The sequence below is a fragment of the Girardinichthys multiradiatus genome, chromosome 9, assembly GCF_021462225.1.
Source record: "Girardinichthys multiradiatus isolate DD_20200921_A chromosome 9, DD_fGirMul_XY1, whole genome shotgun sequence".
In the NCBI taxonomy this organism is placed as follows: Eukaryota; Metazoa; Chordata; class Actinopteri; order Cyprinodontiformes; family Goodeidae; genus Girardinichthys; species Girardinichthys multiradiatus.
Genome location: NC_061802.1, coordinates 28,127,427 through 28,155,378, shown reverse-complemented (window position 1 = coordinate 28,155,378; position 27,952 = coordinate 28,127,427). Strand labels below are relative to the sequence as shown.

Genomic DNA, 27,952 nt, shown 5'->3' with positions numbered 1-27,952 from the left:
CAGTTTCAACGACCGTTTAGCGGATCAGGGAAGAAGCGCATTCCTCTGTAGGCGCGGCAGACTCTCCCGAGCCGGGTTGATCACAGTGGACCAGAGAAAGGCGCTGAAACCCGGCAATAGCTAGAGGGAATGACGGCAGGTGTTCTCGGGTAGCCACCGGTGGAGAGAGGTTAGGGAGGACTTGGTGGGGAAATGGAGTGCGTAAAGCAGTCGGAGCCTGTACCTGCACCGTCTCCAGGAAGTTTAAAGCTCTGATTGGAGGTAAGGAGATACGCATAAGCAGCTAAAGTTCACCTTTGTATAAAAAAATCGTTAAGCAGGTGAGTTCTGGTTACAAGTTAGTGTCTTAAATTAAGGACACTTTTAAAATGAAGACAGAACACCAGTTCTAATGTTAAAGTCTGAAACGGTTTAAAGTAAAGGTACACTTTGTCTGTATAGTTTTATTTACAGGATCAATTAATATTCCCAAGTTTGGTGAAATAAATCATGGCATATCTGCGTCAAAACTGAAGCAACATGGAAGTCGTAGTTTATAACAGATTTATTATCAGTACCGGTTTATTGCATATGATTACTCTACTAACAGGAGGATTTCAGACGTTTTGTTCATGGCGGGCTGCTGTGAGTGGATCTACCGCACCTGTGTGTGCTGTCTGTCGGAGGAGGAGAAGACCGCCATCGCTGTGGATAAAGAGATCAAGAGGATCCTCAGGCAGCAGAAGAAGAAGGAGAGAAGAGAGATCAAAATCCTGCTGCTGGGTGAGTACCTACCTGCACCACCACTCCACCTCAGTTCTAACACAAGATGGCATACAATCAAAGCAAAAGCATGAAGAGGAGAGTAATCACAAATTGTAAAATGCCATTAAATGAGATGGGAGGACACCCTGAATCACCCTGTTAATTGTCTAAAACTGCTTGGCCTGTTAGGTAGCTGCCAGAAAGGAGGCTGAAACTATGTAAGGTATGTGTCACTATATGGGAATGTGAAGAATGATCTAGATTGGGATTGGCTTTACACCTGAAAACAGTGCTTGGACACACACTAACACACACAGTCCTGAAATGTATAGACCAATGTTCAGGGCTGGTTTAACAACTTGGGGCCCATGTGGTTAGGGGCAGCGTTTCACCCTGATGATTTATTTCAGCCAGGTAATAAATAGAGGATATGAAAAGGTAGGAATAGTTAAAGATAGTTGGAGGTTATATGCTTTTGGATTTCCGTCATAAATCGATACCTGTGCCTAAGGTGAAGCTTTTGTCTTTTACCAGCCTACATTTCCAAATGGAACGGTCTATTGCAGTATTAGACTAGAAAAGCTCAGGTTGGTTCTGAATATTTGTTTTTATATAGTTTTAATATATGTAAGTAATTTATTTATTAATTTAAGTGCTTTTTATTTGTTTATTTGTTGAGTGTTCTGTTATGCTGGGTTCATACTGGAAAAGTATGACATTTGATTTTGTGTTTTCCATGTCTGGATAAGTTGAAAAATTATGAATATGGAAAAACAAAAATTTCCAGACTTAAGTTCTTATCTGTTTTTGTCTAAAGTTCTGTCAATCAAGCTGTCCATCCATTTGTCCATATAGCCATGTGCCTATCCATCATCCATTCATTTATCTATGTAGCTGTCAGTCAGGCTGTCCATGCGTCCATCCATCCATTTATCCATCCATCCATCCATCCATCCATCCATCCATTTATCCATCCATTTATCCATCCATCCATCCATCCATCCATTTATCCATCCATCCATCCATCCATCATCCATTCATTTATCTATGTAGCTGTCAGTCAGGCTGTCCATGCATCCGTCCACCATCCATCCATCCATTTATCCATTTATCCATCCATCCATCCATCCATCCATTTATCCATCCATCCATCCATCCATTTATCCATCCATCCATCCATCCATCCATTTATCCATCCATCCATCCATCCATTTATCCATCCATCCATCCATCCATCCATCCATCCATCCATCCATCCATCCATCCGTCCGTCCGTCCGTCCGTCCATCCACCATCCATCCATTTATCCATTTATCCATCCATCATCCATCCATCCATCCATCCATCCATCCGTCCATCCATCCATCCACACTTATCCATCCATTTATCCATCCATCCATCCATTTATCCATCCATTTATCCATCCATCCATCCATCCATTTATCCATCCATCCATCCATCCATCCATTTATCCATCCATCCATCCATCCATCCATCCATCCATCCATCCATTTATCCATCCATCCATCCATCCATCCATCCGTCCGTCCGTCCGTCCACCATCCATCCATTTATCCATTTATCCATCCATCATCCATCCATCCATCCATCCATCCATCCATCCATCCACACTTATCCATCCATTTATCCATCCATCCATCCATTTATCCATCCATCCATTTATCCATCCATCCATCCATCCATCCATCCGTCCGTCCGTCCGTCCGTCCGTCCGTCCGTCCGTCCACCATCCATCCATTTATCCATTTATCCATCCATCCATCCATTTATCCATCCATCCATTTATCCATCCATCCATCCATCCATTTATCCATCCATCCATCCATTTATCCATCCATCCATCCATCCATTTATCCATCCATCCATCCATCCATCCATCCATTTATCCATCCATCCATCCATCCATCCATCCATCCATCCATCCATCCATCCATCCATTTATCCATCCATCCATCCATCCACACTTATCCATCCATTTATCCATCCATCCATCCATCCATTTATCCATCCATTAATCCATCCATCCATCCATCCATCTATCCATCCATACTTATCCATCCATCATCCATCCATCCATCCATCCATTTATCCATTTATCCATCCATCCATCCATCCATCCATCCATCCATCCATCCATCCATCCATACTTATCCATCCATCCATCCATCCATCCATTTATCCATCCATCCATCCATCCATCCATCCATCCATTTATCCATCCATCCATCCATCCATCCATCCATCCATTTATCCATTTATCCATCCATTTATCCATCCATTTATCCATCCATCCATCCATCCATCCATCCATCCATCCATCCATCCATCCATCCATCCATCCATTTATCCATCCATCCATCCATCCATCCATCCATCCATCCATCCATCCATCCATCCACTCCCCAGAGAAATTCTTTGTTTATGCAGTTCTATTAATTACAGATGATGGACGCTGCAGAGATTACGTGTCCATTATAAGTTTGCTGTTTGCAATTTTTAACACAAAAATTTCTTCAGATTGTTTTTTAACTATTTGCTGATGTTATGCGCTGTATATGCAGAAATTTGCTTTTCTTTTAAAATTTGAAGTCGAAGATTCTTTACTGTTTTTTTATACAAAGTCCTTATGACTAATGCACCTTCCAGAGAAACCTGTGTAGATTAGTATATAAAGTAGTATAACAAGCCTTTTTAATGACCCACTGGGTTTGCAATTCAGTCTAATATTAGCAAGCCAAACAGATAACAGGAGGGAATCAGAACTGGGGGAAGTCCTGACACAGTAAGGACATCTTGTAAACAATAACATGAAATTATTCCCCAGTCTTATTGCCTGGAGTGACTGTGTGAGGAGACAGAAAACAAATGTTTGTGTACGGGAACAGGGGTGTCTGTTAAACATTGTTAGCAATTCATGCAACATCCTGCTCTGGGAATCGTGTGAGGTTGGTTTGATGATACACAGTTGACCCTGTCAATAAATATTGGTAGCGTTACATTATGGTCTGTCATTGTCTTCATTCCCCTGATTTAAACCCTCATTCAAAACCTTTGATTGATATATAATCCGTTCCTTCTGAGTTTGCTTAGAGGAAATCATTGAATTGTTCATTTTCTTTAAAAGCTTTAATGAGGCTTTTTTATTTGCTCTGAAATGATTATATGGAAATAAAAAAGTTGTTAGCTAATTTAAATACAGAATACAAAGTACAGTACATGCAAAAAAACATAGTAAGGCTTAAAATGTCAAACATTAATCTGAATAGGAAGTAATAATGTTGTTTCTCATAAAGTTTTTTAAATGCCTTAATAATTGATCAAAGCTGAAAACTGAAGACTGGATGCTGTGTATTATTACTCTTTTATTGTTTATATGTTACCCACTAACAGATGCATTTTTAACTGAATTCTACAGGCTATGTTACATGAACAGTAAAAAAATACAAGTTTTTTTATCATGGTCTAAAATACCCACAACCACACTTAAGGAGAAAAGCAATATTCCTTGTGAAGTTGCAAAAGGAGGGTTGCATGGTGCTGTAGTTGGTAGCACTGTTGCCTTGCAGCAAGAACATCCTGGGTTCGACTCCCGGCTGGGGGTAATTTTGCATGGAGTTTGCATGTTATCTCCGTGCATGTGTGGGTTCTCTCCAGGTACTATGGCTCCCTCCCACAGTCCAAAGACATTTGACGTTTTTCTAAATTGCCCTTAGATGTGACTGAGTGTGTGCATTGTTGTTTGTGTGTTGACCTGCGATGGACTGGCGACCTGTCCAGTGTGTACCCCGCCTCCCGCCCATAGACTGCTGGAGATAGGCACCTGGTTTCCTGCGACCCACTAAGGAAGAAGCAGTAGAAGATGACTGACTGACTTATTTTTTATGTCATAAATGTAATTATTTCTAGTTTTCATATTCGCTGTTTGTCTGAGAGGTACCCAAGTGAATTCAACCACATTAGTACCTCCATTTTGTTCCCATGTATGTAAACTATTGCGTACCTGTATTTTTTCTTTGTAGTTATGCATTTTCATGCCCAGAATTATTGCTACCTCTGGCAGATTTAGATTTAAAATTGTTGTCATTAAGCCAAGAGGTTTGTTTTTAATAGGAAGTGAGACAGGCATGTCTCAAAAGATTATAAAACCATGTACATAGATTATACATTATTTTTTTATCTGGTTTTATTAAATTCAATAAAATTTTATAGTGGGGCTGCACGGTGGCGCAGTTGGTAGCACTGTTGCCTTGGGTTCGACTCCCGGCCGGGGGTCTTTCTTGCTGGAGTTTGCCTGTTCTCCCCGTGCATGAGTGGGTTCTCACCGGGTACTCCGGCTTTCTCCCACAGTCCAAAAACATGCCAGAGCAGGTTAATTGGTCTCTCCTGATTGCCCTTAGGTGTGTGTGCTTGGCTATTTGTGTTGTGCCCTACGATGGATTGGCGACCTGTCCAGGGTGTACCCTGCCTCTCACCCATAGACTGCTGGAGATAGGCACCAGGTTCCCCGTGACCCACTATGGAAGAAGCGGTATAGAAAATGACATTTTATAGCATTTAGCATGTTTCCACTGGCAATTGACAGATTATCTTTGGTGATAAACTCCAAATCTTTGAGGATGGAAAACCTCCTTGCCATCACCCTTATTTTTAGCAGCCTCCACTGATTTTTTGTTAGGTTTAAGTTGGGATTCTGACTAGGCCAGATTCAGGTTCTGGTTACTATATAATTACCCAAAGGTAGATTTGTTTTACAGTGACAAAAGAATGACGTCCATTTTACACACACACACACACACACACACACACTGTAAAAACTAACCCATAGCAGACCCAAAAAATACATATTTGTCTAAAAAGAACTCCATCAATCAAGACATTCAAGAGGAAGGACACATCTTTACTTTTTTTTTTTAGAATTTACCCAATAAATGACAAATATTGTCATCCTGATAAGTTAAAAAAAACAAGTTAAAACCAAGGCAAGTTAAATCATTATACTTAAAAATAAATAAAACAGGTCAGTATCATATAGTCCAATAAATATTCATTTCAATAACAACCACAGGAACAAATCTTTTTTTATAACGTTCTTCATTTTGGGACTAAGAGTCTGCATCTGGGGGGAAGAAGCTGAAGCTCACTGTGTAAAAGATGGGAGTCATTTTTTTAAATGGAAGAAGCTACCTGCTGTACCTTCCTGGTGTGCAGAGATTGAAGGAACTGTTGTGGCTCACCAATCAGTCATGACTATTTAACTATTTGATTTAAGGCATTTCTCTCCTTTAAAGCCTTTTTACCTACAGCTTTACAGTTTGCTTCAAAGTTCAATTTGTCATCAATTATAGTCTCCAAATAGTCTCCGAATTCAATAGTCTGACCATTGATTAAAATGACTTTGTGCATGTTCGGTTTCCACCTAAAATCAATGACCATATCTTAGGGTTTGCCTGTGTTAAGCTGGAGGTAAAACTACTTACACCAAAGAATGAAGCCATCATTCACTGGGGGATGGCTGCTTTCGTTCTCCTGAAGCAGACTGACCACAACAGAATCATCCACATACTTTATAATGAATCTGTTTTTGTATTTGTGTAAAGAATAAAAAGTAACGCTGACAGCACTTAACCTCAAGGTGATCCAGTGGATGTGTGTTTTAGGTCTGAGAGGACACCATTTACTCTCACTCTCTGTATCCTGTTAGTTAAAAAAATCAACATGCCAACCCTCCACATTGTTGCCTAAATCAAAATGTTCCAGGAGCCTTTTGGTTAAAGGTTAGGTTGGATTGTAACAAAAGCAAAGGGAAAAGGCCCCAAATAAAAGTATGGCATGTGTTCTATTAAGATTCAAATGTTTGATAAATAAATTTAGCAGATTGAAGGTTGCATCCTTTACTGCTTTGTGAGGCCTATATGCAGACTGCACAGGGTCCAGAGTGTGGTATGTTTGTTTTAAAATTGCACATCTAATCAGTTTTTCAAACTGACGTCAGAGCCCCCGCTCTGAAATCACCAACAGTTTTTAGGGTGTCTGGATTTAGGGACAGGAACAACTACAGCATCTTTCCAGATGGCAGGAATATGTTGTGTCTGTAGGGACTTATTATAGATGTACTGAAAGGCACAACTTCCTGTAGGTCTATATTAAGGTATTGAGTGACTTTAGGTTTATGACGTAGTTCCTGGATTTCCTCACTAAAATCACATGTATCAAAATGACAATAAAAGGAATCAAGAGCAGAAACAAAACCATGTAAAATGACACGGGAGCAGCTTTGTGGCTTCTGAAGGCCTGCAGTTGTCTACATACTAGCCTATGCTGAACCACGTTTGCTTGCAGACATTTGTCTCTCCAATTCTAGTTTGTAATTTAGTTTTGCTTTTAAAATTTAAACTTTTAATTCTCTTCTGGCTTGTGAGTTTTTGCTGATGGGTTTCTTTTGTGTCTCTTTTCTTTATTTCCCTGCTGATTATGTTCTCCAGTTGCCATTTTAGGTAATTCCTTTGTGTATTAGGTTTTTAGTTTATTCTTTGTACGTTTAGATTATCTCTGTTAGATTTTCCCTAAGTTATATGTATCTCTGTTCAGCTCCAGTCAGGTTAATTTATCTCCCTCCCACAACTCCCTGCATTCACTCTGTCTCAACTGTTTCTCATTATCCTCTGATGACTTACTGGCTTACGTTGTCCACATCTCCCCGAGCATATAAGCTCTCATCTCATTGTTCTCATTGTGCTGCATGTGACTCTTCCTGTGTTCCTCGACCTGTTTTTCTCCTGCCTTTGCTGTAAGTTCTCTGCCCTTGCTTAAATATATACTGTTATTATTATGTTCATTAAACGCTCTTGTTTGCATTTGGGTTCTCCTCTGCAGCCACTCAACATGACAGCTGGTAGATATTTATTAGAGTGACAACCACCAAAAGGAGCAAAAGAGTCTGAAGTCTGAAGGATAGTCAAGAAGACAGCAGTTTGTCTTCAGTATGCACACCTTGATCCATGACACCTCAATGTCATCTACAGAAATTTTCAAATGACTACTATTGGAATTTGTGTTAGTGGTAGACAGGAGGCTTAGTACAGAGAAATGATGGAAAAATTATCTCGTGTACAAGACAAAAATGATGATTTGGGATTATAGAAAGAGGAGGAATAGGACAAAACCTCCTGGGAGAAGATGTGCATGAGGTGGAGGACAACCATGAATTTCTCTTGGACCACATCCTACTCTGGAAATGCAATGCTGTCTGCTAGCATTAGCATTAAAGAATCTGCTTCATATGCCATCTTAACTCCTCAATGTATCTGTTCTATTTGTTAGCAGAGTTAAAGAACAACAATGGCTCTGTGCTCTAGGCCTAAAGTGGATGATCAAAATCAGAATTCAGTTTACTTTATTTATATAGTTAGAATCAACAACACAAATTATCTCAATACACTTTAGTTCAAAAGTAAACTGGCCCAATTCAAATCTACTTACAGAAAGCCAGGAAGTATATAAATATTGTTACAGCCCAACTCTGAGGCTGCAGCAATTATGGGAGACAGACGAGGATTGGTGGATGCAAAAAGCAGCCGCCTGCTCCAACCAGATCAGTGAGGAAGAAAAAAAGAGAACCCCCGCATATTGCTAAAGGGCTTGTAAAATGCCAGCTCAGGTGTGGCTTAATCAGCTTGACAAGTACTCCTCCTTGGTCTCTGCAAAAGAGGAGGAAAAACAAAAACAACTAGTGGACAGGAGGGGCCGTCACTATAATATTAGTGAAGGAGCCTTCACTGTCTCACTGTCTGATGCTGCATGTAAGGGGTATTGTCTGTATTGGTCATAAGTGCAGCCCAGGACAGAGCTAGCTCTCCTGACCTGCTTGTTCAGTCTTTTCCTGTGCTGGTCGGAGCTGCCTGCACCCCCAGAAGACAGCAGCATAATGAATTGCTAATGCAACAGCTGACTTGCAGAAAATCCTTAGCAGAGACATGTACACTCCAAAAGATATCATCCTTTTTCCGGGGGTGGAGGTAGCTTTAGCCCTTCTTGTACAGCATATCTGTGTTATGGGACTAATTCGGTTTAATGCTGAGGTGAACAGCCAGGTACTTGGGGAAAAAAAAGGAAACCTTAAGCAACAGAATTAGCCTTTTTAAGTGTTATGACGGCACTGCATCTCTCTTACTGACTACAAATCAGACAAAATTCATTTGAAACCTTTGCATGATGTGACTTTATTCAGGTGGAGGCTGCTCAGACCTCATTAACTGGTGCAGTTGCAGTAGCAGGAATGGGGGAAATGATATTTTTATATATCTTTCCCATCTTACTGACTTTGCTCCCTTATAAAATCTCTTACAATTAATAAAAAAGGGTAGTGTGAAGAACAGGGTGCTCAGTTCATCCAATCCTCCAAGGGAGACATGGTTCATTACAGCCAGCTTTTAGGATAAATAACTGGAGATGGTTTCTTACTGTGCCTCTGATTATACAGAGGTTCTCAAAAGTATACACACCCCAGGTTTTTGTGATTAAAAATTTGATAATTTAAAAACTTTTTTTCACATGTAATGTGGAGTCTTACCCTGTGCCATTCAAGTGCAAAACATGTATTAGAGGAAAGCATATAAAAATAAAAAGCTGCAATAATTTGGCTTTTCAAGTGTGAACCCCCTTAAACCGATACTATGCTGAAGAATGCTTTAATTCAGTTTCAGCGTTCCTGAGTTCACAGCTGCCATTGATTTTAGTTATTCTGAATAATCTGAAAGAAAGTTCAGCTGACATAGTAGGATTTTCAAAACATTTTAATCCTTTATCTTAAGCCATAGTTTACAGAGAGGCAAGTTACAAAGGATCAAAAGAGTGTCATTATATACTCACCGGCCACTTTATTAGGCACACCTTGCTAGTACCGGGTTGGACCCCCTTTGCCTTCAGAACTGCCTTAATCCTTCGTGGCATAGATTCAACAAGGTACTGGAAACATTCCTCAGAGAGTTTGGTCCATATTGACATGATAGCATCACACAGATGCTGCAGATTTGTCAGCTGCACATCCATGATGCGAATCTCCCGTTCCACCACATCCCAAAGGTGCTCTATTGGATTGAGATCTGGTGACGGTGGAGGTCATTTGAGTCCAGTGAACTCATTGTCATGTTCAAGAAACCAGTCTGAGATGATTCGTGCTTTATAACATGGCGCGTTATCCTGCTGGAAGTAACCATCAGAAGATGGGTACACTGTGGTCATAAAGGGATGGACATGGTCAGCAACAATACTCAGGTAGGCTGTGGCATTGATACGATACTCAATATGTACTAAGGGGCCCAAAGTGCACCAAGAAAATATCCCCCACACCATTACATCACCACCACCATCCTGAACCTTTGATACAAGGCAGGATGGATCCATGCTTTCATGTTGTTGTTGCCAAATTCTGACCCTACCATCTGAATGTCGCAGCAGAAATCAAGACTCATCAGACCAGGCAACGTTTTTCCAAACTTCTATTGTCTAATTTTGGTGAGCCTGTGTGAATTGTAGCCTCAGTTTCCTGTTCTTAGCTGACAGGAGTGGCACCCGGTGTGATCCTCTGCTGCTGTAGCCTACCTGCCTCATGGTTTGACGTGTTGTGCGTTTAGAGATGCTCTTCTGCATGCCTTGGTTGTAACGAGTGGTTATTTGAGTTACTGGTGCCTTTCTATCAGCTTGAACCAGTCTGGCCATTCTCCTCTGACCTCTGGCATCAACAAGACATTTGCGCCCACAGAACTGCTGCTCACTGGATATTTTCTCTTTTTCGGATCATTCTCTGTAAACCCTAGAGATGGTAGTGCGTGAAAATCCCAGTAGATCAGCAGTTTCTGAAGTACTCAGACCAGCCTGTCTGGCACCAACAACCATGCCACGTTCAAAGTCACTTAAATCACCTTTCTTCCCCATCCTGATGCTCGGTTTGAACTGCAGCTGATTGTCTTGACCATGTCTACATGCCTAAATGCATTGAGTTGCTGCCATGTGATTGGCTGATTAGAAATTTGTGTTAACAGTAGTTGGAAAGGTGTACCTAATAAAGTGGCCGGTAAGAGTACAAAGGTATATTTAAATAGGACCACATGACAGATGTGACAGAGTCTGGAGACACCGTGGAGAGCGATCTGCTGTCTGCAACATCCCTCAGCATGACCGGTTTGCCAGTGGGTCAGTAATGGTGTGGGGTAGCATTTCTTTGGAGGGCCGCACTTTAATTTTGTGTGTGACTCCAAATCCAGGCCTCCATTGGTTAATAAATTTGATTTCCATTGATGATTTTTGTGTGATTTTGTTGTCAGCACATTCAACTTTGTACAGAACAAAGTATTCAAGAGAATATTTCATTCATTCAGATCTAGGATGTGTTATTTGAGAGTTCCCTTTATTTTTTTTAGTAGTGTATTTTGTATGATTCAGTGTTTCAAGATGCTCTGATCAGGCTTTTCCTGGCCAATACCAATTTCTGGTTTTCTTTGAGCTCTGGTCTGCCCATTCCAAGCATGAAACAAAAACATGCTGCAGCTTCTCTGATTAAGGTACTAGTTTTGAATTGAAATAAATGATGGAAAAACAAGATTCCCCTCCCCATGTTTGTCATTAAGCTGTTTTTGATTTTTTTTTTTATAAAATGAAAAGTGTGGGCTGCACGGTGGTGCAGTTGGTAGCACTGTTGCCTTGCAGCAAGAAGGTCCTCCGTTCGACTTCTGGCTGGGGGTCTTTCTGCATAGAATTTGCATGTTCTCTCCGGGTACTCCGGCTTCCTCCCACAGTCCATAAACATGACTATTAGGTAAACTGGCCTCTCTAAATTGCTCTTAGCTTTGAATAGGTGTGTGCATGGTGTTTGTTCTGTGTGTCCCTGTGTTGCCCTGCTAAGGACTGGCGACCTGTGGGGTGTATCCCACCTCTCGCACATATAGAGAATGGATGGATGGATAAGAAATGCATCATTCTTTTGGTTCATGCAATAATAGGCCAAAAATGTTGGGATTTTTAAGTTTAGATGCCTTTAATGAATACACAAAATTCAGATCAATTCAGATCAGTCAGAAGTTACCTTAACCAATCAGAGCCGATCAAGCGAAAATTGGTCAATTTCGACATGTGGATGATTTACCTAATCTGTTTATGTTGGAAATGGGTCTGAAAACCAGGGCAACATATCCTGTAAAATAGGACACTAGTACAGACACAGATGACATCATCAATGGTGAAGGAATTAAATGTAGCTCACCTCTTCATCTTAAATATTATCAACCATTTCTGTTGCTTCCTCAGGAGCTGGGGAGAGTGGGAAAACCACCTTCATCCGACAGATGAAGATCATCCATGGTCGAGGCTTCTCAGAAGAGGAAAGAAAAGCCTTCTCTAAGTGTATCCACCAGAACATCTTCACTGCCATCAACGCCTTGACAGGAGCCATGACCACACTCAGAATCCCTTATACCAGCTCTGAGAATGAGGTAGACTCATGTCTCCCACACATAAACCTCAGCCAGCATAAAGACGCCCAGATGCACTTAGCTACACATGAGTGCTCACATATAAACACAAGTGTGAGAGCATCAGGTCAAACCACTTTCTAGACTGATTATGCATGCCATGAGAAAGAAGCATTTAATAAACATAAACAAAACCACTTGTGCATCCTGCTGTGGTCGGAAAATAGCCTGCAGCCTCACCATAAAGACATGGAGGCTACACCCTCGAGCTAGGCAAAGGTTAGAGGAGTAAATAGGCAGAAAGTGTAAAATATGTCCTTTTCAATTCAAAGGGGTTGTTATAGTTCATGTCTTTGTCAACATTTCACTTTGCTCACCATGAGATGTCTGTTCCGTAGAGGTTTGCCAAGTGGCTGCAGGATGTGAACACATTACACATCGTTGATCTGGAGAGGGGATATGTGGATGCGATCCGCCGCCTCTGGTCAGACGGGGGAATACGAATTTGTTACAGCCGCCGCTGCGAGTACCAGCTGCTGGACTCCACCGAGTAGTGAGTAAAGCTAAAACAACTGTTATACTTGAAGAGAAAGCTGAGCCATACCCTGTAGCAGGACTGGGAATCAGAGGTAGCTACACGATTAAACTGTGTCTATGCAATCATGTCAGACAAGTAAGAAGTCCTACCAGAAGGTTGTGTCTTAGAGTATAAATAAAAACAGATTTTTAATGCAGCTACAGCCCCCACTGTGGTTATTGGCACCCCTGTAAAGTTGTTAAATGGCATCTAAATAATTGACTTTTTTGCAAAAGCATAATCTCACTCAACCTTTAATTTAGGCACTTTTCTACAATCTACTTACTTTTTTATAAATTTGCTGGAACCAAAAGTATTTCCTTTAGAGAGATAATAAGTTAAGATTTCTTTTCTTACTGTAGAGTCTGTAGAAAAATATTTAACGAGTAATCAATGATTTCCTGTTTTTCTCAAGTGTAAATGTGATGACATACAGAGGCCCTTTTCTCCTCGCTGCTCATCGGAAAGAGAAGACCTGTCATTCAAGCTCAACGTAAAACAGTCATAAACAACTAGAACAGAGACAAAAAAGGCCTGATGAGGTGAAAAAAAAATCTCTAAAGATAACTGAAGCAAATATGGGGCATCTTGGGGTCATCAAGTTTTCATAACAACCATTGGACTCCATCTACATGCCAACCTATTACTCAAGAGAAATACAACATAAAGAAAAGTCTCTTGGTAAAATCCTGATAGGGGCTCCAAAAAGGCTATATATTAAAAGACGGGAATTTCAGTTTCATATATTGACACAAAATATGCCTGGAAATATATATATTTTTTTGGCATAAGGGGTTTCAGTTGTAAAGTTAGGTCCCATAGTCTGAAGGATGTGTGGCACAGAATCCAGGTTGCTTAAGGTCCAGTGTGAAGACCCTCACAGACTCTATACCTTTGGAAAAAATTAATCCAGGATAAAAATGCACCAATTACATATTTTAGAAATTAGTGTCTAAAGGGAAAAAAGTGGGATGCAGCTTCGTTGTTGGAGGTAGTAGTTGTTAATTAAACAGGAAAGGAATGAATTGCAAGGCTCTCCATATTTATGTCTCAAAGCATATTTCCGTAACCTTGATTTGATTTTTATTAAACTCAAAAACAGTGCATCAAAATACATGCTATTAGATTATGTATTTATAGCCTAAATATGGTGGGAGTATTTATTTTTGATGCTTTTAACGAACAGTTTCAAACCTGATTAATTTAACATTTGCCGCTTTCAGTCACCGGTCGATTGATTGGTCTATTAAATATTATATTTCTTGTTAGGAAAAAACAAGGATTGACAATAATGTTTATTCAAAGAATGATTGCCAGACTCCTGTCCAGGGTGTACCTCGCCTCTCGCCCATAGACTGCTGGAGATAGGCACCAGCTCCCCCGCGACCCACTATGGAATAAGCGGTAGAAAATGACTGACTGACTGACTGACTGATTGCCAGACTAAATATTAACAAATACAATTGTTATTATTAGTTTAGACATTTAAACACCTTAAATTTTCATATTTGATCAGTTTTTCTCAAATTTCTTGCATAACAGTTTCTTGTTGCATTTTTAAATAATTGTTTAATTACTGAGTTTTCCTCTTTTTTAATGTTTCATCACAAGCTTCATCCTCACGGATTAGCTCTGTGAATTTGCAACACTAGGGGGCGTATTTGTTACCAACTCTGTGGTTTTTATGGAATCACAGCTTTAAATGTCAGAGTGCAGAGTTACCGTCTGAATGACTGTTTTTAATCATCATGTAATGTATAGTAGTTGGTGTGATCCTCATACTCAGAGTGTCTCAAGATCAGAACAACGCCCAGGTCCGGCCTACCTCTGTAGTCTCTTTTCTAATGCTGTGCAAGCCTGTGTTTACCCACCAGCTTTGTCATCATGATGTGTGCACGATAAGGGACAGTCAGTCAACATTAGCTCACGACAGCTTGTTTCAACATGGGCCATAAAGTTGCTGTTTGCACACAGGTCGATGTTCCCCCCCCCCACCCTCCTTTTGTATTTTTTAATCACACTTTTTTTTCCCTCACTAATTCATCACATGTCTTCTGTCACCTTCAATTTGTTTTGCATGGCTGAGGCTTCATGTAAAGCAAACAGAGAGAGAGGTTTTACTGAAGTTCTCTTGTGACTTGTGAAATCTCTCTGGCCTTGTTTTCTCTCACTCAGCTACCTGAACAACTTGGAGCGGATCTCAGCCCAGGACTACATCCCTACGGAGCAGGACGTGCTGCGTGTTCGGTTTCCCACCACGGGCATCCACGACTACTCATTCACCATCAAGAACATCACGCTAAGGTGGCCGGGCCTCACATTACTCACACAGTGACAAATCCAATACCAGCACTATTCACGGCACTGTGAATAAAATACTGTTGAGGCTTTGTCTGCTCAAGTTTGCTTGGACACAGTAGGATCCCATTTCTAATTGCCTCTCTACAGAATTCTTGCTGAGAGGTGAAGTTTCCATTTTGTGATTTTTGATCCAAATTCCACATATGAAGGTCTCTGCAATAAAGATATAAACCTTCACAGGCCAAACAAATACTGAGCAGCTTTAAAAAGAATAAGTAGCCTACCTGAATATACACTGCTCAAAAAAATAAAGGGAACACTTAAACAACACAATATAACTCCAAGTAAATCAAACTTCTGGTAAATCAAACTGTCCACTTAGGAAGCAACACTGATTGACAATAAATTTCACAGCTGTTGTGCAAATGAAATAGACAACAGGGGGAAATCTTTGGTGATTAGCAAGACACACGATATAGGAGTGGTTCTGCAGCTGGGGACCACAGACCACTTCTCAGTACCTATGATTTCTGGCTGATGTTTTGGTCACTTTTGAATGTTGGTGGTTCTTTTCACACTCGTGGTAGCATGAGACGGACTCTACAACCCACACAAGTGGCTCAGGTAGTGCAGCTCATCCAGGATGGCACATCAATACGAGCTGTGGCAAGAAGGTTTGCTGTGTCTGTCAGCGTAGAGTCCAGAGCCTGGAGGCGCTACCAGGAGACAGGCCAGTACACCAGGAGACGTGGAGGAGGCCATAGGAGGGCAACAACCCAGCAGCAGGACCACTACCTCCACCTTTGTGCAAGGAGGAACAGGAGGATCACTGGCAGAGCCCTGCAAAATGACCTCCAGCAGGCCACAAATGTGCATGTATCTGCACAAACGGTTAGAAACCGACTCCATGAGGCTGGTATGAGGGCCCGACGTCCACAAATGGGGGTTGTGCTCACAGCCCAACACCGTGCAGGACGCTTGGCATTTGCCAGAGAACAACAGGATTGGTAAATTCGCCACTGGCGCCCTGTCCTCTTCACAGATGAAAGCAGGTTCATACTGAGCACATGTGACAGATGTGACAGAGTCTGGAGACACCGTGGAGAACGATCTGCTGCCTGCAACATCCTTCAGCATGACCGGTTTGGCAGTGGGTCAGTAATGGTGTGGGGTGGCATTTCTTTAGAGGGCCGCATGGCCCTCCATGAGCTCGCCAGAGGTAGCCTGACTGCCATTAGATACCGAGATGAGATCCTCAGACCCCTTGTGAGACCATATGCTGGTGCAGTTGGCCCTGGGTTCCTCCTAAGGCAGGACAATACTAGACCTCATGTGGCTGGAGTGTGTCAGAAGTTCCTGCAAGATGAAGACATTGAAGCTATAGACTGGCTCGCCCGTTCCCCAGACCTGAATCTGATTGAGCACATCTGGGACATCATGTCTCGCTCCATCCACCAACGTCACGTTGCTCCACAGACTGTCCAGGAGTTGGTGGATGCTTTAGTCCAGGTCTGGGAGGAGATCCCTCAGGAGACCATCCGCCGTCTCATCAGGAGCATGTCCGGGCGTTGTAGGGAGGTCATACAGGCACGTGGAGGCCACACACAATACTGAGCCTCATTTTGACTTGTTTTAAGGACATTACATCAAAGTTGGATCAGCCTCTAGTGTGTTTTTCCACTTTAATTTTGTGTGACTCCAAATCCAGGCCTCCATTGGTTAATAAATTTGATTTCCATTGATGATTTTTGTGTGATTTTGTTGTCAGCACATTCAACTTTGTACAGAACAAAGTATTCAATGAGAATATTTCATTCATTCAGATCTAGGATGTGTTATTTGAGTGTTCCCCTTATTTTTTTGAGCAGTATATTTTTGAAATAAATCTTATTGTTTTGCTTTGAGCTAATTTTTTCTTGGATTTAATTTGGTTTTTGGAAAAACTGGAGGAGGTGTTTGCTTCCTTTCTGACTCAGCAGGCAGCAGGCAGTCACATGTTGTCGGTGTGAAGAACGTCCTAAATTCAGGGCCTGGTTTCTTGCAGCTTCGTCAGAGCTTGTGGGCATGAGAAGGATCTGTGAGAACTGGGACAGTTCCACACGATTCATTTTTTCTGGCCTAATAATAATTATCGACACTATTTTAAATAAGTTGATTGGTTTAACAGTAAAAAAAACAGTAAGAACTTTTTATTGTATAGTCTGATTGTTGATTTCAGAGTTAGCAGTTAGCAGTTAGCAGCTGTTTTTGTTTGGTGAATCCATAATCCATCCATATTAGCTGAACATTATTATTATTTCATTATGATCAATCCTTCAGTTTAAATCATTTTTACAAAACCAAAATGTAAGATGCATTGGTGAAAAGAATCTAACCTCAGCTCCTCATGAGCAAACACTTGCTGACAGTGTTTGTAAATCCTTCACAGCTCTCAGAGTTTAAGATAGTTTTATCTAATAGATCCTAAATAGGCCCTTTCTATTGATGAAGACTGTTTGTTTAACTCTCCCTTTTTCTTTTTTCCTCTGCCATTATTATGGACAGTCTTCCTAGCCCAATGCCTGCTTCTTCTTCCCCCCTTCTGCCTTATTTCCCTTCTTCCTTCTTTGTTTAAGCTTTCCCGTCGTTCAATCCCTCTTTCCTTCCTTCTTCTTGCATTTTTCTTAATTTGTTTTTTCTTTGCTTGTAGCATTCATCATTCCTCCAGTACGTTCATCACTCCCTCCTCCCTACTTTCTGTTTTCTGTCTTTTCTTCCTCTATGCTTCATTTTTTTCTTTCATTGTTTCTATAATTATGTCATTACTTCTTTGCTTTCTTTCGTCCATCTTTCCTGATTTTCTGCCGTCCCTTCTTCCTCTATCCTTTTGTATTTTAGTCATTTTTACCTTCATTCCTTCATTTTCCTTTGTTTCTTCATTGCCCTTTGTGTCTTTTTTCCTTCTCTTTCTTTTTTCTCACCTTATTTTAATCCCTTGTCCCTTTTTATTTCCTTTCTATTTTCTTCCTTTGTCATTTCTTATGTCCTTACTGTCTTCTTGTTTTGCTTCTGTCAAAAGTAAAGAAAGAAAAACAATATTTCTCAGACTATTTTGTATACAACTTATGATATTTTATACAGCATAGATTCACAATCGCCATCCCTTGTTATGGTATTTACATGTTTTTGGGAACCCTCAGATGTTGAGATGTTGTCCGTAATCAGTGTCTGCTTGGACCTGTACATTGATCCAGACAGGGTTTCTTAAACTTTCCCTCTTTCTTCTCTCCTATCTCAGGATTGTGGATGTTGGCGGTCAGAAGTCGGAGCGTCGGAAGTGGATCCACTGCTTTGAAAACGTTACCTCCCTCATCTTCCTGGCCTCCCTCAGCGAGTACGACCAGGTCCTAGAGGAGAGAGAGACCATTGTAAGAGGACTTTCGGTTTGCTCCCTGTTCCCTCCATTCTGTTAGCTCTAGAAGGAAGCCGATTAAATAATAAGAGCTACTTTAGGAATCCATTTTATCTGTTCAGACATCTTATGTATTTCAATTTATTCAACCATATTGTTTTTTTTCTTCAGTGCAAATCTCCTGCATTTCTCTGGTTATGGAGACTCGGTATTTTCAAGTGAGATGGTTTTGGCTTTTTAAAAGGACTGTTTCACCTCCTAAACTTTGGAAAGTATTAGAAAAATAAAAATAAAACATTCCATTAGATTTTCAGGACTTTGCAAATACTGAAAGATCTCATTTAAGTTACTCTGCATTTGCACATTTTTAGGTTTTGGCAAAGCATTTCATTAAATCTTTTTGTGGCCAAACTTCCCTGTGTTTAAGGGGGATTTTCTGTCATAGCCCCACCTACAGTAGTGAATGGTTCTGAAGTGGAAGGACAGAAATACATAGTTCTACATTTGTTTACGGATAAAAATCTGAAAGTTGAAACACATTTGTGTCCAGTCCTCTTTATTCTGATACTCTTAAATACAATGCAGTTCAAGTAATTGGCTTCAGAAGCCATCTAATTAGTGGAGTCCCCCTTATGTGCAATACACTCTCTGTTCTGTGAAAGTCTGATGTTTCTTAGAGATCATCAGTGAACAAACAGCATCATGAAGACCGATAAACACAGGCATGTTAGAGATAAGGTTGTAGAGAAAAGATTGTAGAGACGTTTGAAGCAGACTTAGGTTATAAAATATTATCCCAAAGTTTGAATATCTAATGTAGTAATGTTCAGTCTAGCATGCAAAAAGCGAAGGTTTCTTACAATTGCGTACCCCCAAAGACATGACTCTCCTCCTAAACTGACATGTAGAGACCAAAACTGAACCTTTTGGTTTATATGAAAAACACCGTCTTTGGCAGAAAACTAACAGTGGTGGCAGCATCATGATACGGGGATGCTTGTCATTAGCAGGAACAGGGAAGGTGGTCAGAGTTAAGGGTAAGATAAATGGAGCTAAATACAAGGCAGTCATGGAAGAAAACATGTTAGAGGTCACAATAGACTTGAGGTCTAGGTCAACGGCACAAAACATACAGCCAGTTATGCCACATTTTTGATATTGTAAATTGAAAAAAAAAATGAAACCATGTATCATTTTTCTTAATTATGTGCTACATTATCAATCACATAAACTCTCCAAAAGTGCTTTGAAATTTGTGATTGCACCATGACAAAAAATGTAAAAAAGTACAATGCATACTAATATTTTTGCTAGGATTTGTATCTTAATGCCATCCTTTATTTTTGGTTTTAGTTCCAATTCTTTAACTGTTATGTATGCAGTCGCCCAGATAAAGATCAAGTTTTCTTGGCAGAGAAAAAGCCATTGTTAAAGATTGCTAAAGCAGGGGTAGGTCAAAACAAGCGTGTAAAATAACCTGAACACAGGTTGCGAAAAACAGAACTTGTAATCGAGAGTTTAGAAGAGCAAGGCAACCATATTCTTTTGATATTATCCAGAAAATAAGAACTACTAATAAAGCACATACCTTATTTACTGTTGCTGACAAAGTGTTCAGCACTTGACCCTTCTGAAATCTTATCCAACCAGTCCTACAATGACTACACATATTGCATTCAGAGGATAAGACAGGCAGTATGAGGCTCCTCCTCTTGTAACTATGTTGTGTCTCCGGTGCCTCCCGAACCATTAGTGCATCTATTTTATGTGAAACTGTTAGACTGATTGAAGCTGTTCAAGATCTAAAATCCAAGACCTGGAGCCTTGACATGGTGCCCACAATTAGAAAATGCCTGTAGCGATGTTGCAGATACTTTGCTTCACTGAGGTCATAAAGAAGCCTCATCTGCATGCCTCAGTAATACGTAATTTACAAGCCCATGTCAGCTCTGAAGCCAACTACCCAAAAGCCTCAGATGTGCAGAAACTGAAGACCCTTTTAAATTAGGACAGAAAAATGACTGTTTTCTGCAGCTTTCCTTTCGGGGGGAAATTATTACTAGATCAGTGCATTTTATCATGTCTGAGCTATTTATTTATTTTTGTATTGTTTTTGCGTAATTCTTATGTCCTATTGAGTTATTTTTTTAATGTATTTGTTTTATTTTTTATGTGCTTTTGTTCCTTTGTTTTTTTGCAATTACGTTTTTTCACCAGCAGACGCCACTGTCATACAGCACATCCTGTCTCTGCCCCTTGTCGCTCTCATCTTCCCACCAATGCTGTGACTAAGCTGATTATCGCTTCTGGGCACTTTTTTGGTCTCCTGCAGCATTCAGTAACATCTATGTTGGTCTATGTGCTCCACATAACAAATGTTCCTCCCCTTCTCTGTGTTTAAATTGTTCCTTCCTCCAGCTTCCCCCTCAGCTAACAAACTCTCTGCAAACTAGTGCAACTCATATCTTCTGGCTCTTTGTGAAGATTTTGTAATAGAAACTCATATTTCTGCAATAATTTGACTCTGTATACTCCTCAGAACCGCATGCATGAGAGTCTGGCTCTGTTCTACACCACCATCCATTCTGCCTGGTTCCACAACACCTCCATCATCCTCTTCCTCAACAAGACCGATATCCTGGAAGACAAGATCCGGACCTCAGATCTGAACAAATACTTCACTGGTTTCACAGGTTAGTGGTTGTTAGATGTGCTTTAACTTTTCATAAATTGTGATAAATGCAGTGCTGAGAGTTGCAGGATAAAGTGTTTAGTTTAATGAATGGAAATTGTACTTAGGTGTGTGTTCAGTAAAAGAAAATATGAAGTTTAGCAGCTGTTCTTTTTACCTAAATGCTTAAATAGCTGCTAATTTAACTGATCTTATTGACTGATCTTATTGTGTGTGTGTGTGTGTGTGTGTGTGTGTGTGTGTGTGTGTGGGTAGGTGGGTTTGAGCTGAAAGTGACATTAATAAAAGTCTGACATTTTTGAACCACGGCATCACTTCGGTAAAGCTCACTGCAAGCGTTGAAACATCCACAGCAGAAATTACAGCAGTATTGAGTCAGTGTCTGGTTATCAGTCAATTTCAGTGTCATCAGTGAGCACAGCGGCAGCTGTTTATTCCCATCACAGAGCGGACAGGACCGCTGCTGTGACATGAGGATTTTGATGTTGTCCTCCGGCCAATTTCCCTTTGACTTATAACCATCTCACCACGTTCTGCAGAAATAATGAATTATTCACCAAAAATGTTAACAAAGTGTTTTCAGCCCCACTGTGACTCCTCCTCTTTTCTTTCTTTGCTTCTGTCATAATTATATATTTCTCTTCCATTTCCCCTTGTTAATTTGTCATCCTGTCATCTTTCTTTCCTTCATTTCCTTCCTTTTCTCCTTTCTTCAAGTTTTCCATCTTTGTCCTTTGCCTCTGTTTATCTTTTCTTTCTGTCCTTTCTTCATACTTTTCAGTTCTTCCATACTTCCTTCCTACATTATCTTCTTCCTGCCTTGTTTCTGTCCTTCCTTCATTTTATCTCTCTTTCCTTCTTTCCTCCTCTACTTTGTTCCTTTCACAGTCTCTTCCTTCTTCTTCCTTCAATTCCTCCTTTCTTCCATTTCCTTCTTTCTTCCCATCTTTCCTTCCATTCTTTTTTTGTATGTCTGTCTCTGTTCTCTTCCTTTTCTCTTTCCATTCTTCATTGTTCTTCCTGACTTCTTTGGTTCTGTTTCCTTTTTCTTCTATATTCATTTTCCCTGCTTCACTCCTTTCTACTTGCTTTTGTCTTTCCTTTCTACATTTCCTCTGTTCTTCTTTCCTCCCTTGTTAACTTTCTTTTTATCATCCTACTGTCTTCCGTCCATCCTTCCTTCCTCCTTTGCTTATTTCCTTTCATTACCTTTTCTGTATTCCCTCTTTCGGTCATTCCTTCTTTACCTCTTTTTTCCTTTCTCCCTACTTCCTTTATCATGTTTGTTATTTTTTTCCTTTCTTGCTTGCTTACTTCTGTTCTCCCTTCATTTTTGCCCTCGCTGCTTTCTTTATCTTCCTGTCCTAGTACTATGTTTTTCTTTTCATCATTGCTAATTTTTTAGTCATCACTTCTTTACATATATATTGTTTTTTTTGTCACCCTTCCCCCCTACTTCCTTCCATTACAGCTTTCATCCTTTCCTTTCTTCTTCCCGTCTTGTACCTTCCACGTTTCCTCTTTGCTTATTTCATACCTTTCCTTTCCTATTCTCTTTCTTTCTTCCTTCCTTTTGCTTCATTCCTTTATTCATTCCATTCCTTCCTCCCTCTTTTTCTCTCCCCAGTAATAAATGAGTGCCCAGGTGCTCTTGATGAGCTTACCTTCAGTTCTGCTGGCGTTAAAAGGCTGTTTAGTGTCTCATTGCACTCCCCACAACTCCATCACCTCCACCCTCTTTCCCTCTGTTTCCCTTGGCAACTACAGACAGGTACTTTGTTCCCTGGGAGCCTTGCACCACCACCTGAACACCCCACACCCCCCTTCAGGTGTACTGTATGTATTACTGTGTGTGGGGGAATGGGGGGCTTAGGGTTGGGGTTAATGACTGTGAACAAACTCTTGTGTGTATCTGCAGTGCACACACTGTGTTTTACCAGCAGCATTAGCACAGAAAAATAATGACTCATACAGGGTCAAGCTTCTTGATGTCAATTTAACCTTAATGACAACTCCGAGCAGCTCCTACCACTGGCTGTAGTTTGCTGCTAATGCTGTTGTTCCTGTGTGGAGACTGTGTGGCCCTTATTACTGCTGCTGTGACTGCATTTGACGCACGGCTGTTAAGTAGCCCCGCTTCCTGGTGCTGTTCTCTAACAGTGGGAAACTACATTTCACTTGCTCTAAAGCAATTAAAAACAATAGTATAATAAAAGTATTTAATTCAGCCTCCAGTTACATGATTTTAGGTATGTTTGGTATCTTGACATGCTTGTTGAGACCCTCATTAAGTTGTCGGGTGCACTTGTGCATGTGTGAACAGAGCCCTTGAATCTGACCCAAAATGTTTTACAACAAAATCACTAGACATTTATATTTAAAACAAAAAAAATCGTATTCATTATCAGTCCAATTCTTGAACTTGACCAAGATAACATTGTGCAGCAGCTGCTGAAAATATTTCAAAAGCTAACAATTTCAGGACAAGAGAAGAACTGTCAGCCCTAAAAAAAACATTAACAGCAAATAATCAGTATCTGATAGTCAAATTCATGTCTTTAAGAGATAGAAAAAAAATCAATCAAAGACTGGGCACAGAACCTGAGAGATCCAACATCCTTCAGCTGATCGTCTACTGCATGCCAGGTTTTTAACTAATATTCTATTTTAAAAGACATTATTGATTTAGGATTCTAATACCTTCAAGCAGTGATTCATACAGTTGGGCTTGGGACAACTCTTTGTCCCAAGCCCACAGCCACAGCATTTGGCTGTTTTGAGTCTTACTGGAAAGACAGGGCATTTGTATCAATAGGTAGTTTTACATCAGAATTGATAAAAACCACATAAGGGGTTCCACAAGGTTCCATCCTGGGACCCCTCCTACTCAATATCTACATGCTCCCCCTAGCTCAGATCATAACAAGCAACCAAGTAAGTTACCATAACTACACAGATGATACACAGCTCTACATTAAAATGTCACCAGCTGACTATATGAACCTGTTCAAGTGTTGGGTAGCTGCATAGAACAAATCAATGCCTGGATGTGGCATAATTTTCTTCAACTGAACAAAAACAAAACTGAAGTAATTATTTTTGGACCAAAGGAAGAGTGATCAAGAGTCAGCACACAGCTTAGTTACTACAGCTAGAAACCACCAATCAGGCCTGAAATCTGGGTGTAGTGATGGACTCAGACCTGAACCTTCAGAGTTGTCCTTCTACCACCTGATGGACATTTTCAGGGTTAAATGACTAATGTCACAGTAGGATCTCGAAAAACTCATCTATGCATTTATCTTTAGTTGAACTTATTACTGCAACGGTGCAATTTTTTTTTTTTTTTGTGATTTTGAAACCATACCTGTGTCAAAGCTTGGTAGAAATGACAGGACTATTTGTCCCACACTGCTTTTATACATATGTTCTCCTTATTAACCATAAAGACTGAACACTGAGAAAGTAACATGTTTACCCTCTATTTAACAAATTATTTATAAATAAAACAGAGTATGAATCTTATTATGACCATTGATTTTTAAATAAATAGTGTCAGGATATGAGGATCATAAGGATATTATAAGGAATAACGGTTTCAAAGGTTTCAGCATTGCAGCATTGGGGTGACTGTGGCTCAATTAAACGAGGAGTTGTCTTGCAGTCAGAGAGATGTTGGTTTGATTCCAGCTTTCTCCTCTGTAAAAATAACCCTGGGTAAGGCATTAAACCACAAGTTGTGTATCGTATATGAACGTGGCTGGCTGAATGTGTCTCTAGTGGAAAGCCCTTTGAGTGGTCGGTATGATAGAACTGCTATATAAATTCAGTCCATTTCATACATGATTGCTGAATGAGTAAATCTTATAAAGTCATTCTAATTTCCTGCTTTGATCAAAACCTTGTGCCTCTCTAAAGATGATTTATTCAATCTAATGCTTCTAAAAAAACAAATTACTATTCCTGTTCATTGTATTCTTATATTCATAGTCTTACTTGGCATAGATTTTTGTCTCACCCTCCAATGTCTGTCACCATCTTCCAGGTGATAAGCAGAATGCCGAGCATGCAAAGCAGTACATCCTTAAAATGTATGAGCAGCGGGCGGTCAACCAAGAAAATCGGGAATGGAAGACCTTGTACCCACACTTCACCTGTGCCACAGACACCAACAACATCCGCAAGGTTTTCACCGACATAAGGGACACGGTGCTGCTCAAGTCACTAAGCGACTACGGAGTCCTCTGAACTTTTACTGAGGAGTGAGAAGCAGAATGAAAAGCGATGGATCCCACATTCATCTCTAGACAAGACTGAGAGAAGCGGTTCAAGACCACAATGAGCTCTGCTTTTTCACATGAAGAATATTCTCCTTTTGAAATCCTCTCCCACTAAAAAAGCAGTGGGTTGCTACTTCTTTACTCAACTTGGAATCTAAGAACACGAAGTTCTATAAAAAGCGCTGGAATTATGTAGCTTTAATCACACTCATGATTCTTAGTAGGATTATTTTTTTTTACAGAAGAAGTGTTTGGGTCATGCAGGATACATGTACTGTAATTGAGGCTGGAGTAGAGATGGTGTGGTGTGACCATTAATGGTGGAGATCGGGGTCATGCATGGCTACTCCACTGCTGTCCTGCACATATTAACAGCTTCAAGTGTTTCCACCAGTTAAAAACAGGAAGAGTAGAGGTTTATGCACACTAAAATGCAAACCATTAACACAGAAAGTTACCAAAAGTTACTCTTTTTCTAATGAATCTTGACAATACAGTGTATCTCTGAAGCATAGGCTCTCAACAGTGTGTCAAATTCCAAAAAAATGCCAACAAAAACGAAGCTGCTGGACCACACTGAGTTTTGCTGATGAATTTATTGTTAAATGTGTTAAAAGCTACACTGTCAACCCTCATGTGCTGTTGAGGAGTTGAGGTGAAGCATTTTTTATACCAGTTTTTAGGAAAAATTACACCAGTCAGACTTTTACTGGGCAGTTTCTGGTTTCCAGTCTGACCTGCCAATTCAGATTTGGATCCATTCTTTAATATTTTCTTTTATAGGTGTAATAGTTTTGAACTTAACAGAAAAATTACAAGAAATTGCAAGCTTATCGCCATTTATGCATCAAAGCATATATCACAAACCTTTATCTTGTTTTTTATTAATAGCAAAAATGTGCACCAAAGTACATAATCTTGGTTGATGAATTTAGAGACTGAAAATGGAAGGAGGTCTAAGTTTTGAAGAAATTAATGAATAGGCATGAAAAGGGCTGATTTTTCAGTATTTGATGTGTTTATCACCAATCAGAGCCTATCAAGGGGAAATTCGCCAACCTCTGGGTAATTGATTGGTGCATCTGTAGTTTTTAGTCCTTTTTCGACAGAAAGAAGCATTATATGGGCAGATTTTACAGGAGGCAAATATAGTTGACCATTTCAGCAGTTTTTGCTGCCCTCTAAACTTATCCACACCCCTGCTAAGCATGTGTAAGAACCCTTAAACTAAATAGATCTTTATGATAAGAACCAGAAAAAACTTCTGTTTTATTGTTTTTTGGGGACAAATGTTCCTGGTGAGTCCTTCATGACACAAAGAATGGATATATGTGGAAAAGAGCCTCATCCCATTGTTAAGTATGGTGGAGAATCTGTGATGCTATGGGCCCAGAGAAGCTTGATGGTGGCTTCATGAACTTTCTGAAATATCTGAAATTTTAAAAAGAAAATCTGGTGGACTTTGCCTAAAATCTGAAACATTTAATGTTTCATCATCTGCTGGGAACACTGGATATTATCTACTTGTCTGGTGCTTTTTGTTTGAATAGATAGACATGTTCTGTCTACTTTGCTTAATCATTTTTGCTGCCTACAAGTGTAATAAAGCTCTTACACTTTTAAGTTTAGGCTTTAAGCCAGCATGTTTTTGTTTTTTACCATTTATATAGCTATGTGATGGAGATGGTTGTTTTCTATTCCATCTAAACATCGTACTATCTGTGGAGAGGTCTTAAAGAAGATGTGAAAAAGCTGGACAATCAAAAAAGAGATAATTTCACTAAAAGAAACGCATATTTAAACTGGGAAGCTGTATACATGTTCAGAAGCTGTAAAAGTGGAAAATGAATGCTGAGGAGTCTTTGAATAATATAAATAAATAAAGATATATATATCTATATATGTGTGTAGAGAGAGAGACCTGGAGATGTCAAATCTCAAATACAGAGCAGTGTCTTACTTGAAACAGTCCGATAACTGCGCTCACATCCTTGGGTAAAATTCGAGACTAGATTATTAGACTTGATTAAAGCGTGATCATCTGTTATTAGAAGGAGCTCAGCCTCAGTGGGTGGAGGATGTCTTCTACTGGTTTATATTGCAAGTTCTACCTCTGTGTATTCATTTTGAGACAATAGAGGGGTTACAAACTAATCTAAAATCATGAAACTAACTGACTGTAAATAGAAAGCTCACTTGAGTCCTCAGCGGAGCCTTAATATCCGTATTTCTGATTCTTTACAGTGCATTTAACACAAATATGGAAGCTTTCTGTACACGACCACTGTTTTTGATTCAATTGTAAGTCTTGAATTTGTAGTAATTGTTGACCTGCTGGACATAGACTGTAACCACAGAGTGGATTTGTCAGTGAATTACTTTCCTCCCTTTGGTGTCAGTAAATTATTTTGTGTTGAGTCTGGTGGAGGAAGATTGAAAACATGTTTTTATAGGCAATATTAAAAAGAAAATCTAAACACA

General features: G+C 40.0%; 1 protein-coding gene across 2 annotated transcripts; it reads left to right on the top strand.

Annotated features, from left to right (window-relative positions):
- The first annotated feature begins 3 nt into the window (after window positions 1-3).
- LOC124874421 (guanine nucleotide-binding protein subunit alpha-11-like) lies at window positions 4-27,952 on the top strand. 2 transcript variants are annotated; one of them, XM_047375769.1, is made up of 8 exons: window positions 4-261; window positions 590-762; window positions 12,067-12,251; window positions 12,629-12,783; window positions 14,983-15,111; window positions 18,386-18,515; window positions 21,039-21,192; window positions 25,237-27,952. In XM_047375769.1, exons 2-8 carry the CDS (start codon window positions 612-614, stop codon window positions 25,437-25,439), a joined length of 1,107 nt encoding a protein of 368 aa, XP_047231725.1. In that variant the 5' UTR covers window positions 4-261; window positions 590-611; the 3' UTR covers window positions 25,440-27,952. The 2 variants fall into 2 exon arrangements, with proteins under 2 accessions (XP_047231725.1, XP_047231726.1); XM_047375770.1 differs by lacking the exons at window positions 4-261; window positions 590-762 and adding an exon at window positions 7,441-7,552.

Excerpts from the sequence above, each read along its gene's own strand:
- LOC124874421 (XM_047375769.1), top strand. The coding sequence starts at position 612 with ATGGCGGGCTGCTGTGAGTGGATCTACCGCACCTGTGTGTGCTGTCTG. Across the intron at positions 12,252-12,628 it reads ATACCAGCTCTGAGAATGAG|AGGTTTGCCAAGTGGCTGCA; the intron begins GTAGACTCATGT and ends TCTGTTCCGTAG. Across the intron at positions 15,112-18,385 it reads ATCAAGAACATCACGCTAAG|GATTGTGGATGTTGGCGGTC; the intron begins GTGGCCGGGCCT and ends CTCCTATCTCAG.